Consider the following 18,405-nt stretch of genomic DNA (forward strand, 5'->3'; position numbering starts at 1 on the left):
TCACTCTGGGAAACTGTGCAACTGCCTAGACCACCTCATTGAGGGCACCTAGTCCACACAAAAATGCAAGTCTGTGGATCGTTGCTTGGGCACTAATACCACTTGACTGGCCCAAGGAGTCTGGGAACTCTTAAACACCAAAAAAGCCCAGCATCTTAGCAACCTCTGCCTTGAAGCTTTTCTGGACTCAGTCTGATATCCTGTAAACCTTGCTCTTCATTGCCAAGTTAACCCAGTATCTATGTTGTGCACACAGCAAAACAAGATGGGAAAATCATCCCAGCACCACTCAACATTTTCTTTGCTGCTTAAGTGTCAGTCAGTTGAGGGACAAGTTGTACCCAAGCCAGAGAGATATCATCCTCATTGCTGTGTAATTGGTGAGCAAGTGGTTCATTGCATTAACCAGACTTCTCTGATATTGTCAAGATGTTGAATATAAGATCTCTCTACAGGTAGAGTTTAAGCCTGTTCTTTGGCTACTGCATAGCACCTCTGGTCACCAGGGGCTCACTCTAGAAACCTTTAGAACTTCATTGTATGCTCAACACCACTTATCCTCTAAAGCACTTGGACAAATTACCTTAAACACCAAATCCTCGTGACCTTTTTGGTACCCAGTCAGCTTTCTGATCATACCATTCCTTTATCAGCTTTCAGTTTGCCTTAATGTTTGTCTTCATCAAACTCATGCATTGAGCCATCAGCTTCCTGAAGCCAATCACATAGTCCCCCACATCCTTTTCAGGTGAATGACGTACCCTCCCTCTCGACTAAGGTGAGTAGGACACACACTGGGTGCCCAAACAGATGCTTAAGGGGACTTCTTGGTGAAAATGAATTAGTGTAAAACTGTCAGGATAATTTTTAATCATGGAAATTATTGATCTATGTGTTCTAGAAATCATTCCTAACTAAACATTTATTAAATATAACTGATTACTTTATATATTTTCTATTTTAGAGTCATGTTTCGGAAGGAAAATAAATATCTGCGGATTTCACTAATTTTCACAATTACTAACATGGACTTAAAAACAAGGGCCAGAGCGGTGGAAGAAGGGGCCAGGTGGCAGCCACGGTCTGTAGGAGGTAGCAAATGATAGGGATGTGGAAAGCGTTTGTGTGTGCTATTTTCGTAGACGTGCACGTTACCAGGAAACGTCTACAAACAAAACATTCCATTGATTATTTTAAAATTATAGTCATTCTTCCGAGTTCCACGACTTAAGCCTGTTCCAAAATTGAAACGGTGGGCGTATGGAGCACTCTACTCCACTAGAGAAACTTCTCCGTTGGTGTAAACAAAAACCAACTCCAAAACGCTAAAGTGACATGTTGAGGATCAGGCAGCGGCCATGGCAGAGTCAGGCGACATTCCAGAATTAATTTAAGTCTGTGCCTGACCCCGGCTCTTCCACAGTAAGAACACGTTTGTCCTTTGCTAACCTAGGTATGTTGAAAATAAAAAACACTTCAATGACCAGCTGGAACGTTCTAACCTTGCATTTACTAAGGGTGGCCGTCAGACGCATTCGTCCTTCTTCACTTTCTATTTAAGGGTTCTGCCTTCCGAGAACTTAACACGAGATCGGTGTATCGTCGCTCGTTTATTAATTATTTTTTCCTAACTGACGCCCTCCTAATATCTATCAACAAAGTGGAACATCGAACTTGAACCAACACCTTTCGTGTGCGCTCTCAGCCTATTCTTTGTTTACGTCACAAGCGGAGCCCCGCCTTCTTGCGCCCTAATTCAGCGACTGTTGCGTTGGAATGCGGGTTCTTTAGCAGTTCATTGGTTGGTACGAAGCTGACAGTTGCGTTGAGTCATCGGAGGTAGGTTAGGTTGGCTTCTCTTCCTCTTCTAGCAGTCAGTCGTGCTGCTTAAGTCCCCTGTCCGCTTCCTGTTCCGGGGGCGCCCGAAGAAGGCGTCGAGCGAGGTGCCGGCTAGTTCGCGTTGTTTTATGAGTCGAGGGTGTTGGCCATGGAGGAGCGGGACGTCCGACGCCATTGGAACGGTGGCTGCAGAGCTCTGTGAAGGTAGCTTTAGTCCGGAACGTAAACGGACTGTCAGGAAGGTCGGAAGGCGGGGCTTTTTTTTAAAGGGGCGGAGCTATCTGGATCCTTTTTTGGGGTTCAGGGAGCTTGTTCTGATGGTTGTTATAGTTAATGTGGTCTTGTTTTGGGTTCAATGGGTCCTGTTTTTGGTGTAGATAAGGTAATACTGATGTGGGGCAGCAGTGATTAAGTGATCTTTATTAGAGAAGAGGGATGGTGCTAGCGGTGGGGTTCCCAGTACTTGGAGTCAAGAAGCAGCTGTTTGTGTGTGGGGGCCAGTGTTCTTGTAATTCTGGGTTCGTTGATTGTCATGTGACATTGGCTGGAAAGAAGGCATGAATTATTTTTGGGGAAAATTTATTCACGGCATCGAATTGATCGGTCAGTGACAGATTCATATTTGGTATTTTACTTGAATTCTGACATACTGGTCCTTTGAAAGGACGGGATTTCCGCGCGACAGATGGTATTTCTTCCCTGGAGATGGCACTGTTGGCTGTTCTACCTGACTGCGAGGTTGCTCCTTTTCTGAATGTGGTGGGTGGGCCTACGGGCGGTGGAAATAGTTACTGGAGCCTCGGAATCCCTGCTGCTGTAGGGGGTGAGTGAGTCACAGGCGGCTACAGAAGCCTGGTCTCAGCTCACGCAGAGACTGGTTCCTGGGTGTCCCGGGGAGGCAGTCTACATACAGGCGCTTATGCCTTCTGATGTGATCCTACATGTGCACCTGCCTGAATGGAATTCAAAAGGGATGGTGAAGTGCAGGATCTCGGTGTCGGGCGACCCTCCGAACAAGTGTGCCAGGCTTGGTGGTGTGGTGTATGACCGCTATGTTCTTCTCTCCCCACAGGTGTGACCCTGGGATCTTTGGGACGGATGCCACCCGCCACCGCTGAGCCTGCGCCGCAGCCATGGATCTGAGGACGGCCGTATTCAACGCAGCCCGCGATGGTAAACTGCGGCTTCTGGCCAAGCTGCTGGGCAGCAAGACTCCGCCCGAAGTGGTGGCACTGGTATCGGAGCGCACGGGCGGCGCCACCCCGTTGCTGATGGCAGCACGGTATGGCCACCTTGACATGGTGCGGTACCTGCTGACCCAGTGCAGGGCTCCCGTGGAGGCCGGCGGTGCTGTCAGTTTCGACGGGGAGACTATCGAGGGTGCACCTCCACTCTGGGCTGCCTCGGCCGCGGGCCACCTGCCAGTGGTGCAGGCGCTGCTGGAGCACGGGGCCTCGGTCAACAACACCACCTTGACTAACTCCACCCCTCTGCGGGCCGCCTGCTTCGATGGACACCTAGAGATCGTCAAGTACCTGGTGGAGCACAAGGCCGACCTGGAGGTGGCCAACCGGCACGGCCACACCTGCCTCATGATATCCTGCTACAAGGGCCACAAGGACATCGCGCAGTACCTTCTAGAAAAGGGGGCAGATGTGAACAGGAAGAGCGTGAAAGGTATGAGACAGAGAGCAAACGTGAAATTCAAGATCACATGTGCCCTAAGGTATGGGGGGCACACATGTAATAGTCATGATGTAATAGTGTCTTGGACAGCTATATACTCTATAGTGTTTGCCTTAAACTGGCAGAAGCACAGATGATGGGGCAGTCATTAACGTACATTGGTTTTTTTTTTTTATTTTTTTTATTTTTTTAGGTCTGACATGACAGTTAAACTGTCACTTTGCCTTTAACCTACACCGATGTTATTCTACAGTTCTCTACTTCCACACGAATACATATTAATTCCCATACTATTTACTTGGAATGCTTCACATTACCATGCTACATTCCTTTAAAGCCAGGCCTATTGGTATTGCCAATGTGTTTTATTTTAATTTTATTATAATCAAGTGCATTTTGTAGTACATCATCACTACATAACAAACATAACTGTAAAATGTTGGAGTGTAAAAGCAGATTACTTGTTTGCCTTTTTTCCCCTTAGTGCTTTTAGGTTACAATAGCAGGGATTCAGTTGCTCCAAGCTCAAGGGAAACATGTAATTAAACAAGCATTGGCAACACACTAGAGTTGGTGGTGGTTAGTAGTTCTTAGTTTTGTTAATGCGTGTTTTATTTAGACATAGTGTTTGTATAACTTTATTGTTGTGGGGGCTGATGGCTCTTCAGCAACGTAACAAAAAGATTAGCTGAAGGAAAAGGTTTTTTTGGTCTTAAAGCACACATTGTCATTTGGAGTCCTTGGCACTGAAGACAACGGCTTTGTATGCTGGTGGGCGTTTTGCGAAAGCTAAAGGTAGTCACTCGGTGAAGTTAGCCACATAGAGGTTTTTAAAATCGTTTTAATAAAAAGAAAAGGGCAATGGTTATTTCTGGACGTCATCAGGGGCTCAATTATTAAAGAAAGACACAAAAGTGCACCCTTGGTATATGTCCTTGCGTTGGTGCAGATTTACAATCTTCATGAATTTACAGAAGTAGGCCTGGAAACCTTTCTCTTCTCAGGAGTACATTTTCCAGCACCGGAAGAGATTATTAAAAAGATGGTGAAAAGCCTTAAATATGAAAGTTTGTAGGTGTGCACAGACAAAATGATTACAACCTTGGAACTACCACTTCCAGACCGTTATAAGGCAATTTTTTTTTTTATTTTTATACTTTTTTCTTCATAAAAAAACAGCCTTGTTTCATTCATACACAACAAGCTTCATCAGGGCTAAGCACAATTATTCAAATCCACAATGTGTTGTCGTCTGTGTTTGATCCTTAGCTTAAAAAAATAAATACGTTTTTCATAACAAAAGCCATGGGGCAAGTGAGACTTATCAGGCAGAAAAGAAAAAGAGCTGTCTAAGTAGACAAAAATTCCCAAATCAAACCTTGCATGTTATGGTAAAATTAACAAACCAAACAAAGGCTAGAAATGTACGACAGAAGAGAAAAATAAATGAATGGAGGAGAGCATCGTGAAAACCCTAAAACGCCACAGACTGAGAGTACTGTTCCTGGGAAGCAGCTACCTCTGCCAACCACCCCCACACTGGACCCCCCCCGCCCCGTGCCAACACCAGTTTAGCTAACGTGATAAAGAAAAAATAAAACCCAGATAAAAAAAACCGGAATAGCTGACGAATGTCTCAACGTGATCAACTTTAGATATGCAGCAATCCTCAACTTAGAGATGCCTGCTAGTTTAAGATGCAAAGACATGTACCTAATTGCACCAGTGCGTCCACAATGGAAGCAGTGGCAATCCAACCGAAGCTTCATAGCATAATGTGGGGGGTGGAGGGGGGGGGGGCTGGAAAGTCATAATCTTGCCAACACCAGTCAAGCTAATGTGATGGAGAAAAATTAAAACCCAGATAGACAAACCGGAATAGCTGATGAGTGGTTCAACATGATCAACTTTGGATCCCCAACAGTCCTCAACTTGGAGATACCCCCAGATTGTCAAAGACAGATTCCCAGAAAGCAATGAATGCTGGACCGGACGCAGAGACATGGATCGAATTGCACCAGTGCGTCCAGCAGTGGCTAGCCAACTGAAGCTTCATAGTATAGAGATGGTGAGGAGTGTAATGCTAGTCTTTAATACATTTAAGATGGCATACCTTGATACAGGGCACATTCAAAGCTGAATGAAACCACATATTGCAATACCTAAGATCAGTGCATGTGACTTCCATGTTGAGCAGAATACTCCACTTATGAGCCCTCTCCAGAAAAATAATCCATCTGGTTATTAGATGAGATAGTTTAGGGCATAAACCAGCCCAATATTTCTCTTGGATAGAGCATTCCTAATAAGGTCAAGACAGTGCTTGCCCACACAACTCCAATCAGCTTCTTTAAGGCTAAAAAGAAAATTACACATTTGCAAATATCTAAAAAGACGGTTGATGGGAGAGGAACCTTTTGGATTACCAAATGAGGTAAAGACTGTGCTGTCGAATAGCTGGCCTAAGGTCAGAAGATTGACTTTTACCCAAGTCTCCCTGAAACCCTACTGAATACAATATGGAAAGTTGGGATGTGAGCTGGTTGAAAGGGGAAATGCCAAGAAATATTCTCTTCAAGGAACCCCAAATAAAATGGAAAACGTAATATATTAAACAAGGTTTGTTTGAAATATATCGTATCCAATCACCCCCCCTACCCCCCCCCCCCCCCAAAAAAAAGAAAGAAAACGAGAGGAACTCACTAAACATACGGGCCAAGAACCAACCAAAGTTGGGAGAAGAAAGATGCCCGATAATAATGACTTGCGACCGGGAGTGAACCCCGCCCCCTCTCCCTTCCTTGGACTACTGTAAAAATTGGATCTTGCAAAGGGGCTTCTGATGTGACCAAAATAACTTCTGCCCTAATGACTCGACTTTCTCTAAAAAAGAGAACCAGTAGAAAAAGTGGGATAGTGCAAAATAAATTGAGATACTGAGGAAGGATGATCATTTTAATGAGATTAGTGTTCGATGAGCCCCAGATGCAAACTGTTCCACTTGAGAAACACCTCTGCTGAGTGTTGAAACAGCTTACCATAGTTATTTTCTAAGATCTCAAGAGTGTTAACAGTTAATGTAACCCTAAGGTATACCAGAGACTGACCTCACCTCCTGTCTGGTCTGGAGAGACCACATTGGATATAATCTGAGTCTTCTGATTTAACTTGTAGCCGGCAACTTCTCCAAATGAATGATCATGTAGACCACTAATTGGAGAAGGGGTTCAAAACCGTGGTCGTCCACGTAAGCTAACATTTTTACTTCAAGATTAACTTCGGGTTGTATCTCTAACGTAAGGGACTGAATAAACAGTGCAATATAAAGATCAAATAACTGAGAGGAAAGAGGACACGCCTGCCAGGTCCCACGGAGTATGGAAATGGGAGCTTATTGTCCCTATCCTACAAATCGAGAGAATTAAACAGGTCCCTCAAAACTGGCGCAAGGTACTGTGAGAAAGTAGCATTAAACTCTTCTGGTATCTGATCAAGGATCAGACGCCTTCCCTCTGGCCAGAGAGCTAATGGTGTCATTGACCTCCACAAGGGTAATGGGTAACTCCAACTTAGATCGCTGGGTACAAGTTGCCATGCGCTCAAGATGCTGCTGGCTAAATAGAGAGATATCCTTGGCGGAGGATTAGCAATCCTCTTTATAAAAGGCCTGATAGAACCTACGAAAAGTATCGCATATTGCTGCAAAATCATCAGGGATAAAGAACCATTCTTGTCCCTGATCTGCAGAATGCTATTTGAGCTAGAGCGGTCTATTACCCTAAATGACATATGCCCATTTCCTCATTATTTTCAAAATAGGTCAACTGCCTAGCCTTTCCTTTTTTTAACTGCTCGATTCCCAGATTTGTTACCTAAGGGAGGCTCTCAGAATCATAGCCAACTCTGTCAGTCGGTCGACCCATGGCCCATCCTTTACCATGAGACCATAGCCGAGGTCTGTTTCTATAGCACAGAGCCAGTCTGGCCGCCCTTTCCTCTCTCATTTCTGCCTTCAATCGACAGGTGGGAAATTGGAGAGTCTGTCCCCGATATGAGGCCTTAAGAGCATCCTGAACCACCTGGAGTGGAGATGGTTCAATATTGAATTCCAGGAATTTGCTTAAATGTACATTCATAGCGCTAACCTACCCATCTTTCAATAGCTTGAGTTCAAATGCCCACTTAGTAGAAAGGTGGTAAAAGCAGGGCATTGCTAGAATACAAACCCTGCTGTAATGGGAGTCCTGGCATAACCAGAGAGGCTATTATCGGATTTCTAACACAAGAACACTCCATAATTTGTCACCTCACTGCATGGTACCAGAGGGCCAAGTGACTTTTCTTTTACAAGACACGTAGATTTATGAAGCATCCTGGCCCATAGACAAGCAGATATTTTATAAAATTCCGCATCCACTGGTTAAAAAAGGTGATCCAGGGAACCCAAATTCTTTTTGTGGTATGCAATAAGATTAATATGTGAATTTTATTCTTGATGCCATGAGTTTGATTCTGTGACATGAATGTTCACTTGTGTAGTGATTCGATAAACACATTTTGATAATGCAGCTCCACCCAAAGACAATTTGTTGGCCTGGAAATGCTAATGCATATGGTATTAACACTTTAGGAAATTGCGTTGTAGTTATAGGCTATTGAAAAATATGCTCAACTGTCTTGAGGTTCAAAGTTCTATTGGGGCTTTCTCATAAATTAACCTTTTTTATGTGTTTTAAGCTCTTAATAATTTACATTCTAGAAGGTAAATCTAACATTGGTTCTACCTGTCTGGCTTAATGGACCCAAGATCACTTTCTACATGTTGGCTTTCTCAAGTTTAATGTGAGAAGACAGCAAATTTCTCCTCTTTAAGGGACTCAAGTTGCGCAAACTTAACAGGCACATTTTTTTTGTATGAAAACTGCTGAATATAGTGATATTCATAACGTTTAGTGGCGCATGCCTCCTTTTCATTCTGCATGCAATATACCTGCTTTTTTAGGGCAAGCATTCCAGCTGGTGTCATTGGGTTTAAACATAGCTGAAATCGGAGCCCTGGGAGGTTTTGGAGACAGTTTTTTTTTTTTGTGGAATATTTTTCATAGTTTGGAATAGTCCAAAAGGTCCAAGAATACACCCTATTGGGAATTTGTTGAAATGTGTTGTAGATCTAAATGTTGGCTAGGCCATTTATATCTGAAAAACAGCACATGCTCCCAGGAATGCAATCCTGCAGAAGAGAAAATTGCTCCACTGTCAATTTTTTCTTCCCTACAAATAGAAGCAGTTGGTTTCTCAGTAAATGTATTGGTTAACAGTGTGTTAGCTTCATATTGTGCTAATATTTCTCTGTTTATAAAGTGGATGTTGGTCAGAATTATGTTTGATATACTTGGCTTTAACTTTTGCCTTCGTCTCAATCATTGACCAGTGATGCTGTTTATATTCGCAACTGACGGAAGTAGGCATGTTTACGTTTGAAGTCTGGTTTCTGAGAATACCCACTCCCCACATTTAAATTGATCGCTCCATTTCATTCATTAGAATTACTGTCACTTTCAAAAGTAACTATATGTATAGTACTGGGGCAACAAATGATGGATAGAATGCTGAATAAATCAAACCCCCGCCCCCCCACCTCGCCCCCCAGTTAACAGATCTGGGTTAAACCCATCGTTCTTTTGGTCACTATGCCACTTCAGTTTGAGGTGTGCCATATGCATATCAGTATTGACCCTGTTTCTCATGGGATCAGTCCAGCCCAAACTGCCAAGCTAGGTCCTCCCTGTACCGTAAACAACCATCCTGGGACCAGTTTCGTTGGTATATCACCTTTTCATCAGCCAGGTTGTCACTGAATCCAGTGGTACAGCGAGCAAGGGACCCACATCTGGGCATACCCATCCCCCTTAGGGCGAAAAGTGCTGCGGCAACAAATGATGGACAGAATGCTGACTAGGTGGGAGTGGTTGAAAAGTTTGGTCACTCTGTCTATCTTGTTGTGTTTGCTATGTTTGCTGTAAGTAGCCAAGGGCACGCCCAGACGTGGATCCCTTGCTCGCTGTGCCACTGGATTCAAGCTAGTCTGGCTGATGGTGGGCGAAACCCCGAAACAGGACCCAGGATGCTTGTTTCCGGTCCAGGGAGGACCTGGCCTGGCAGTTCGGGTCAAGACTGATTTGCATGTGGCTGGGTCCAAACTGGCTTGGCATAGTGAGCAAAAGAACAAGGAATAAACTGAGATCTCTTGACTGGAACTCCCTCCATCATCTTGTTGTGTTTTGTTAAAACATGTATAGGCGTTTAATTTGTCAGCAAAATGAAGCTGGAAAACATAGTATGCCCTTTTTATACCAGTTCTTACTTCAGACATTCTCAGGGTCTTTTGGTGAGTTCTTGATCTGGCCCTAGTAACAAAGTAAGACGTTGTCAGCTGTCAAATCAATTATCTTGTCCATGTCTGATGGAATATTAGAACCAATTACTAATTCTGCATATGTTGGCTGAGCCTTAAGCAAGTGTTGAATTTGAGCCCTTCTGATAACCGTTACTTTGTCACATTTTTTGATAGAAATAGAACATAGATGGCCCTGCTTGTCGAACTACTGTACTTTAGATATGACCGTGTGGAGACTGAGGGCCAGGCTTTCACTGCCCTTGGTTTCTTGTGTTCAAGTAGTGCAAGGGTTAAGAATTGTTAAATTCCTAAATAAGTGTTAAACACCACTACATGTTCTATTTAATTCTCTTATAGCAATGGTAGTAGGTGATAGTCATAGCTGTAATATGATTTGTTTTCTTTCCATTCACTAGGATCCATATCATAGGCTACCCCGTTTTTATGATGAAAGTTACTTTATCCTCTGTCCTTTCATGTGCATTTTCTTATGGTCACTGTGCTCCCTAACAATCACCATTCATCACCCATAACACCCCCACCCCTGTTGCCCTATGGCCCCTGTAGTGTATTGCACGGTCTCGCCTGTAGATTGTCTACTTCCTCTCCTGGTTAGTATTGAATATGATTGTGTTTAGGTCGAGCCTAGGCAGCACTTGTACTGTCTCTTCGAAACATGTTGTATATACTTTGTGGGCTTACAGCCTGCCCATTGCTTTTCACTTGTTTCTTCGAGTGTCCTTTTAATAAGCATTGCTTCCTAATCTTTCCTATTTGTTCCTCCTTTCCCTGGGTTGGTCCCTTGTAAGGGGCACTGCTCCCTTACATGTAGCCTTGCACTTATCCCATTTAGGAAATGTTTTTGGGACTACTTTAACAGCACTTTTCATGATTCTCGTGTTTTCACTCACTCCCTTGTTTGCACAAATACTAATGCCATACCCTCTGCTCTCTCGGCCCATTCAGCACAACGCCGTTGTAGCCTTCTTTCCTCCGGAAGGCTCGCTCTGTACTAAATGCCTACCGTTCACTCACTGCTCTGGCCTCATGCCACTCCACCTTCCCCTTGTTAAAGGCATGCACAGTCTACTTGGCGTATATATTTATTTTTAGGTTTCACCTGCATAGCTCGTGAAATTGTTTTTAGCATATCTTAAATCAGTGGGGAACTTTTGCTGCCCTTGTTGCTGTTGCTCTGCTTTGCCCACGAGTCTTCTGTGGACCCCTGACTGTTTCCAAAGACCCGCCCGCCTGTCTCCCGCTGCCCGGCTGCTCTGTATCCAGCTAGAGCGGGGCCGCCGAGAGGAGACCGGCGAGGGGCGAACTACATCCCCCCAGAAGCCCTTGCGGTGATCCGTGTCACCTGGGAGCGCCAGGCGGCGCTTTAAAACGGCATCAGACCCGTCTCGCGGGATGCCGGGTGAAGCCCGGGCCGAGGGCGGGCCCGTCCTATCCCGTCGCAGACCGGAAGAGACTGGACTGAGCCCCCCCTCTAACAGTGTATACAAGGTAATTCTTTTATCCTGCCTGATATACTGTTGCTACACTCATTTGCGCCTAGACAGCCTGCTATCATAATATAACAACATATGAGACTGCACTTGGTCATCGACTGTCTTTCTACGAGTGTTCGATCATCTTCCTCCATAACAAATGTCACAGAGGGGTACCAGAAGTAAAACACTTCTAAACATGGCTAAAACCGTTGGGCCCATTGATCAATTCATTACTAAAGCCAACCAAACCATTGATCAGGGTATAATACTACTAGATCATCGAGTATCGTACGAACTGGCACAAGCTAGACGGTCGTCATTAGGACCCCTGATGTTAGCGCAAACACCTCTAACTCAACCGGAGAAGGAAGTTGCTCCGGAAACACGCGCTGACATCCATAGCATCCAAAACCTGGTCGATCTGTCCGCGTCTGTCATTGTTGGACTCGCAATTGACCCAGGCGCTTGAAAAAACGCCCGATATCTTTGCGAGTCAGCCTCTACAGGACAACGACCCCGACCAGAACGAAGAAAGGGGGCTAAGGGAGGGAGCAATTCCGAAACAGAAGAGCAAAAGTAAAAAAAAAAAAACAGACGTCAATGCATCAAAAATAAGCAAGTTACAACCTACGCCACGTCCCAAGAACCAGAGAGGGAAATAAACCAAATGAGCAAAGGCAGAAAAACAATACCTCTAACGAAGTTAGAGCAGACAATTGTGCCATTAATTCCCATCTCAGCGCGAATGAAAGTAATGATGACAGTGCTCATAAGGAAGATCTTGACACTGACAAAGGATCCAAAATAGGCGATCCAGATCAGCATCTGTTGGTTCGGATAGCTGAACTAATAAAGCATCAGCTACAGCCCATTCAAAAGAGTCTGGAATTTATAGAGAAGCAAATAGTAGTATTAGCCGCCACTCTAAAAAACCCTCCAAATTTAAAGAACTTAGGGCTGACAAATACGGGAGGATCAAAAAATAAAACTGTTAACACCATGTCAGGACAACCTTCCAAAAATGGTATTGCTGTAAGTAATACCCCTATCATTAAGATAGGAGAAACTGTCAAACTCAACTAGGGTCCCTGCAACTCCAACCTCAAAAATCAGGTCCCCACAAAAGCCCCCTAAGAAAGTTTGAGGTACAGAAAAACCCACCTACAACACATATTCTCCCCCCCCCCCCCACCACGAAGCCACTTCCAACAAATACTCCACATCATGAACATCCACAGAGGCATAATACACAGGGAGAACGGACAAAGAAAGGATGGACTAAGCCCATAAACCTCCCCCTGAAGCAACCCCGTTTGTAGTTATTTTGACAGGGGTGCCTGAACTAAGTTATGACACAGATGAACCAACTTGGTCCCTATTAAACAAAGTTCGGCATTGGTTGAATGCCAACAAACCAAACCCGCAAAACTATGTTACTAGAATTACCACAGCACAAAGGGTTTCATGGATAGGACACCAACAAAAAACAATCCCAGGCGATTGTGTTATAGTTAATTTTGAAAACCCTCGGGCAGTGGACTACATTTGCTCCTGGGATACAGTGGACAGGAATGGAGGTATAAACACCAAAGTCTATCCTTTTTTTACCCCCCCGATATCCCATTATCCTGAAGGCCCAAATTGGTCCGCAAACTGGTCCTGGAATCAGACAGACAACGGGCAAAGGGGTTGGAACCAGGGAGGATGGGGACATGAAAACAGAGAATGGGCTGATTGGACAACCAATGGTAGGAGAGTACAGCTACAATCACAAAGGGAACCTTGGGGTGGAATACCAACATTCAATAGTAACAGCTGTCTAGAGATGGTTGATTGACCACCATCACAAAGGGAGTGTGACATGATCAGCCCAATAAACACCAGAGATATAACCACTAATATATATTAGAAAATCCTACAAACAACTGTCTCCATGAGGGATGCCGTACATCAGCAAAAGGATCAATTGGACTAATTAATCCAATTGTACACCCGATCATGGTAGATCCAACACACGAGCTCCCTGCCTCTCTCAAGGATTCCACTGATACTGTTTCTTCCACGCAAAATACCATAGAGGCGCGGGGAACCATTCCAAAATCGAACCACGAAATACAGTTAAGTTACCCTGAAGGAAGTAGTACTCAGAGTAGGATATCAATCGCTGCAAGTTCCAACTCAGAATTAAGATTACTATTTTGGAATGTGGCGGGTTTAGCCTCCAAACACTCTGAAAGTAGTTTCCTTTATTTGACAAATTTAAGTAATCTAATTTTCCTCCAGGAAACTTGGCTTAACGACCCTATACATCTCCTGGGCTACAAAACATACTTCTCTGCAGCCATAAGATCTAATGCAGGTAGGAGTAAGGGAGGGTTAGCAACATATGTCTCAAATCTCTGGCCCTGCTGTGAAATAACTCCCTTAAAATTAGAGCAGAACTACCAGCTTATTATTTTACGTGGAATTAGACAAGAGGTCTATACCATCATCAATTTTTATAATATGACCCTACCTGAGTTAACCAGGGTCTTTAGCGAGATTCCCCATCTGGTACACGATCTCGCCATAAAATATGTAAAGGAATTCCACACAGTAGTTTGGGGAGGAGATTTTAATTTACATCTATGCAACAAGAGCGATACCCCTAACTGTGGGATAACTGATGAAGACGGAAACTGTCTAACCCACTTCACACACACATCTGAGGGTAACAACATGCAGATGATAATGGTAGAACTGGAAATGGGGTTCGCCAATAAATTAAAAACACCTATAACTGAATTTAAGCCAACCTTTCATGGCAGGGGCTTTAAAAGCTTGATTATGTTTTAGTGTCTACCAACAAAGCTTCAAATATTAAGACCTTTGAAGTACTTCACAATGCACTTAGTGATCATTCCCCCATTAGCATGACACTTCAAGAACCAAAACCACACCAGAGACGAGATATGGTCCAGTTAAGCCTGTTACACCAACAGACATTAACATTGGATAGGCTAAATGGTTTTACATTAAAATGGGGCAATTCAGATCAGGAAGCCATAACTACAAAAATAGTAAAATCCAGCAGAAATGAGATAGAAAGATGTCTAGATCCCTCTGCAACTCCAACTGAGATCTTGGCCAGTTACGGTGATATTGTAGAAAATATTAAGAAAAAACTAACCAGGGACTGCAAGCAAAATAAGAGCACCAGAAAGGGATGGTTTAGTACAGAATGTACCAAAGCTCATACCAACCTAAAGAAGGCCCTAGCTAAAGCAGAGAGAGATAGAGAGGAGATCATACAATTAAGAAAGGCCTACGCGTTCGCAATTCGAACCAGGAAAAAGGAAATACAAGCTAATCTATGGGCCCAACTACAGAGAAGTAGCATCCTAAAGGACAGCACAGCCTTCTGGCAGATAGTGAAATCCCCTTTCCTAACTGATAAAGTAGATGCACCATCTCTAGATGTCGTAATTAACGCAGGGGACTGGGTGCAATACTTCTCCGAGGTTTTTAGCAGTAAAAAAGTCCCTGAATCAGAACATCCAGATTCCCTGACACCAGTGAAATATCCACTAGCCCTCCACTTTACATTAAATGAGATGAAGAAAGCAAAAAAACTGCTATATCCGGAAAGGCACCAGGACCGGATTCAGTCCCCGTGGACCTTTTTAAACATAACCCAGATCTGTGGTCCCCATTACTTACTAACGTATTGAATGCTGCCTAAGAGATCGGCTTGGTCGATTCCTGGTCGTCCTCGATACGGATTCCGATCTTCAAAAAGGGAGATAGAGACAGTCCTGCCCGCTATCATCCCATCTCGCTCCTGGATTCGCTCGGGAAGATGACAGGGCGTATTCTCCTCGACCGTCTTCAGGAGTGGACGAACGACCATGAGGTAATCTCGGATCTGCAATACTGGATCAGAGCAGGATTGAGTACGGTGGATCAGGCCCTAAACTTGACATTATTAGCCGGAAAATATGTAGAGGCAAAAAGCTCTTCTTTGCATATGGTATATGTGGATCTAACAACAGCGTTTGACTGCGTTGTACACTCAAGGCTATGGACAATTATGCTACAAATGGGAATTGATCCCCCAATAGTTGACTTCCTCCGTGAACTATATTCAGGGGCAACGGGGAGAGTCAGATTTGGTACTGGAGGCCAGCTTACCGATAGTTTTTTTATAGAGAAGGGGGTCAGACAAGGGTGCGTGCTGGCACCTTTCTTATTCACCTTGTATACTAACGGGTTATAGGCCGCAATGCTCGAGGGTGCAACAGATCTCCCAGCTGTCGGCAGATACCAGCCTTATTATACGCCGACGACGCGGTGATCCTAGCCAGAACCCCAGTCCAGCTCCAACGGGTTTTGAACAAGTATTGCTCGTTTATGACCAGCTTAAATCTCAGAGTAAATATAAAAAGACGTACGTGATGCATGCTGGCATAAAACGTAAAAAACCCAAGACAATTTATGTGGAAAAATCCCCCCTTGAAAGAACGGAAACATATCCCTATTTAGGAATTGTAATTGATGAGGCTTTTAAATGGAGGGCAGCTGGCAATTCCAGCAAATTGGCTTTTTTAAGGGCCGTTGGTGCACTGAAGGCTTTTTCACTCCGGTTAGGTAAAAGACCCCCGACCGAACTGCTTAAAATATATAACGCAAAATGTCTCAGCATTGCGACTTATGGAGCAGGGGTCTGGGGTGGGGCAAATGTAGATCAGCTCAGAAAAATTGAAAACTCCTTTTTAAGGTTCTTGTTGGCAGTCCTAAAAAGTGCCACAACATATGGTTGTCACCTTGAACTTGGATTGGACTATATTTCTGACATTATCAAAATCCAACCAGTCATGCTGTGGCGAAGGATTTGGGCAACAGAACAATGTCATCTCACGAGAACAATTGTCCAAGACGGCATGAAACTTGACAATATGGGGAAGATCAGGTGGCTGGTTTACGTCAAAACATTCCTCACTGACATTGGACTTGCAAGATTTTTTGATGATCCCCATCAATAATGGACCTTTCGAAAAAAGATCTAAAAGCAGCATGCTTGTCCCATCTATCCCAAACGCGTCTAAGTGAAATAGGGAAACCAACTGTACAGCAATGTCTACTAATACAGCTCGTTCCCGCTATCCAACCATACCTACAGTTTAATTTAAATCACTATGGCAAATTTCTGTTGACCCATTTTAGGTTTAACATCTTTAATCGTATGATTTCCTTTCCTTCTCAAAATGATTGGTCTTTAATCTTTCCCGCAGCCCTAGCGATTTTATTTCTTTACAATCTACTATTCATGTAATTTTTAGGTTTCGCCTAGCGGAAGCTGCGCTCTGCGCAGCTTTTCCGCGCAGGCGAAATCCTGTTGAGAACCGTAGGGTGCTTTGGTTCGGCCCTCGTCGTTGATTGGCTGGCTCCGTAAACGGAGCCTTGCCATTGGACGAGGGGCCTGTCCGTCAATGCCGGACCAGACACGGGGGCGTTCCCGACATTCTTTGGCTTTTGCCGACGTCACACGACGCCGGGAACGCCCCCGTGTCTGGTCCGGCATTGCCGGCACCCGCCTTCCTGCTCCGGCCGTCGTCAGCGTCTCTCCTCCCCCTTTCCCGCCCCCTCCCGCTTGCTTCCTGATGCCTGCCTTCCTGCTCCGGCCTCTCCTCCCCCTTTCCCGCCCACTCCCGTTTCCCAGTGCCCGTCTTCTGCTCCGGGGCTCGGGGAGGCTCTTTCAATCCTGAAAATATCTCTCCTCCCCCTTTCCCGCCCCCTCCCGCTTGCTTCCTGATGCCCGGCCTCTCCTCCCCCTTTCCCGCCCACTCCCGTTTCCCAGTGCCCGTCTTCTGCTCCGGGGCTCGGGGAGGCTCTTTCAATCCTGAAAATATCTCTCCTCCCCCTTTCCCGCCCCCTCCCGCTTGCTTCCTGATGCCTGCCTTCCTGCTCCGGCCTCTCCTCCCCCTTTCCCGCCCACTCCCGTTTCCTGGTGCCCGTCTTCTGCTCCGGGGCTCGGGGAGGCTCTTTCAATCCTGAAAATAATCCCCGCCGCTCTCCTAGGACAGAAATAGTTAATCTCGGCGAGCAGCGCCGCGGAGGGGGAGTTGCCTGGCCTAGGCAGCAGCAAAAACACGAGCGCGCATTCCTGCTTCTCCTTCAGCTGCCAACATCTGATTAGAAGCGGCGGCAGCACAGTCCGCCCGGCTCTGAGTGGCTGCTCCGGGCTGTCGGGGAGGAGACTGCGGACAGGGAGCCGGGTAGGAGGTACGAGAGCGGCGCAGACTGCCGGACGGTGGCTGCAGGCCCTTGGCAGCGGGAGGAGCCGGCGGACACCCCAGCCCCGGGGGACGTGCGGAGAGCCTGAGGCGTCAAGGACCTGCCTGCTGCCGTAAGTAACCGAGGATGCTCGGTGGCTCGTGCGCTGCCGTGGGGTGTCAGATGGCAGGGTCTCCCGAGGGGGGCCGGGGCAGGCAGCATGTCACAGCGTGGGGCGGTCACTGCAGGCGCGTAGCTAGGGGGGGTACCCAAATAAATTATGAAGGCCGCCGCAACGGGCCAGTGCCGTCCGGGCCGCCGTTTGAAGAACAAGCGCTGCGCACGCAGCAGCACCGCACGTGACTTCCTTACTGCAGCGTCAGTGGGTGTTTGCATTGCCTTGCTCTCTCCGTGCCTGAAATTAGTTGTGTGAGGCCGGGCGCAATAAGCGCGCCTCTGCTCACAAGCACGCAGGAAATATTTTCAAAAATGTGTCTCAGTGGCTGCTACTGGACTCACCCGACCCAACGAGTGCCAGTTATCAGTTTCCTAAAGATTAATGTGTGTTGGAGTGGAGCGCGGTGCTATTCGCACTGCCGGCTTGTATGGTGCGTGCTGCAAGCCTCTCCAAGGTGCTGCGGCGTCTGGACCGGAGTTGGATCTGTTGCTGTTCAGTCCGGGAGAGAAATTAAGAGGAGCTTGCAGCGCGCCTAATGAGTCCGGACCATAACTGCC

The 18,405-nt window shown here is 45.7% G+C and overlaps 1 protein-coding gene across 1 annotated transcript in view; it reads left to right on the forward strand.

Annotated features, from left to right (window-relative positions):
• The first annotated feature begins 1,842 nt into the window (after positions 1 to 1,842).
• FEM1C (fem-1 homolog C) overlaps positions 1,843 to 18,405 on the forward strand; it is a 97,129-nt gene continuing 80,566 nt past the window's right edge. Inside the window, exons 1-2 of the mRNA XM_086961035.1 lie at positions 1,843 to 2,043; positions 2,912 to 3,516. Of these exons, the coding sequence (XP_086817161.1) occupies positions 2,973 to 3,516 (544 nt within the window). The 5' untranslated portion in view covers positions 1,843 to 2,043; positions 2,912 to 2,972. The remainder of the gene's footprint in view (positions 2,044 to 2,911; positions 3,517 to 18,405) is intronic.

The sequence above is a fragment of the Lissotriton vulgaris genome, chromosome 3_1 (genome assembly GCF_964263255.1).
Source record: "Lissotriton vulgaris chromosome 3_1, aLisVul1.2, whole genome shotgun sequence".
Taxonomy (NCBI): Eukaryota; Metazoa; Chordata; class Amphibia; order Caudata; family Salamandridae; genus Lissotriton; species Lissotriton vulgaris.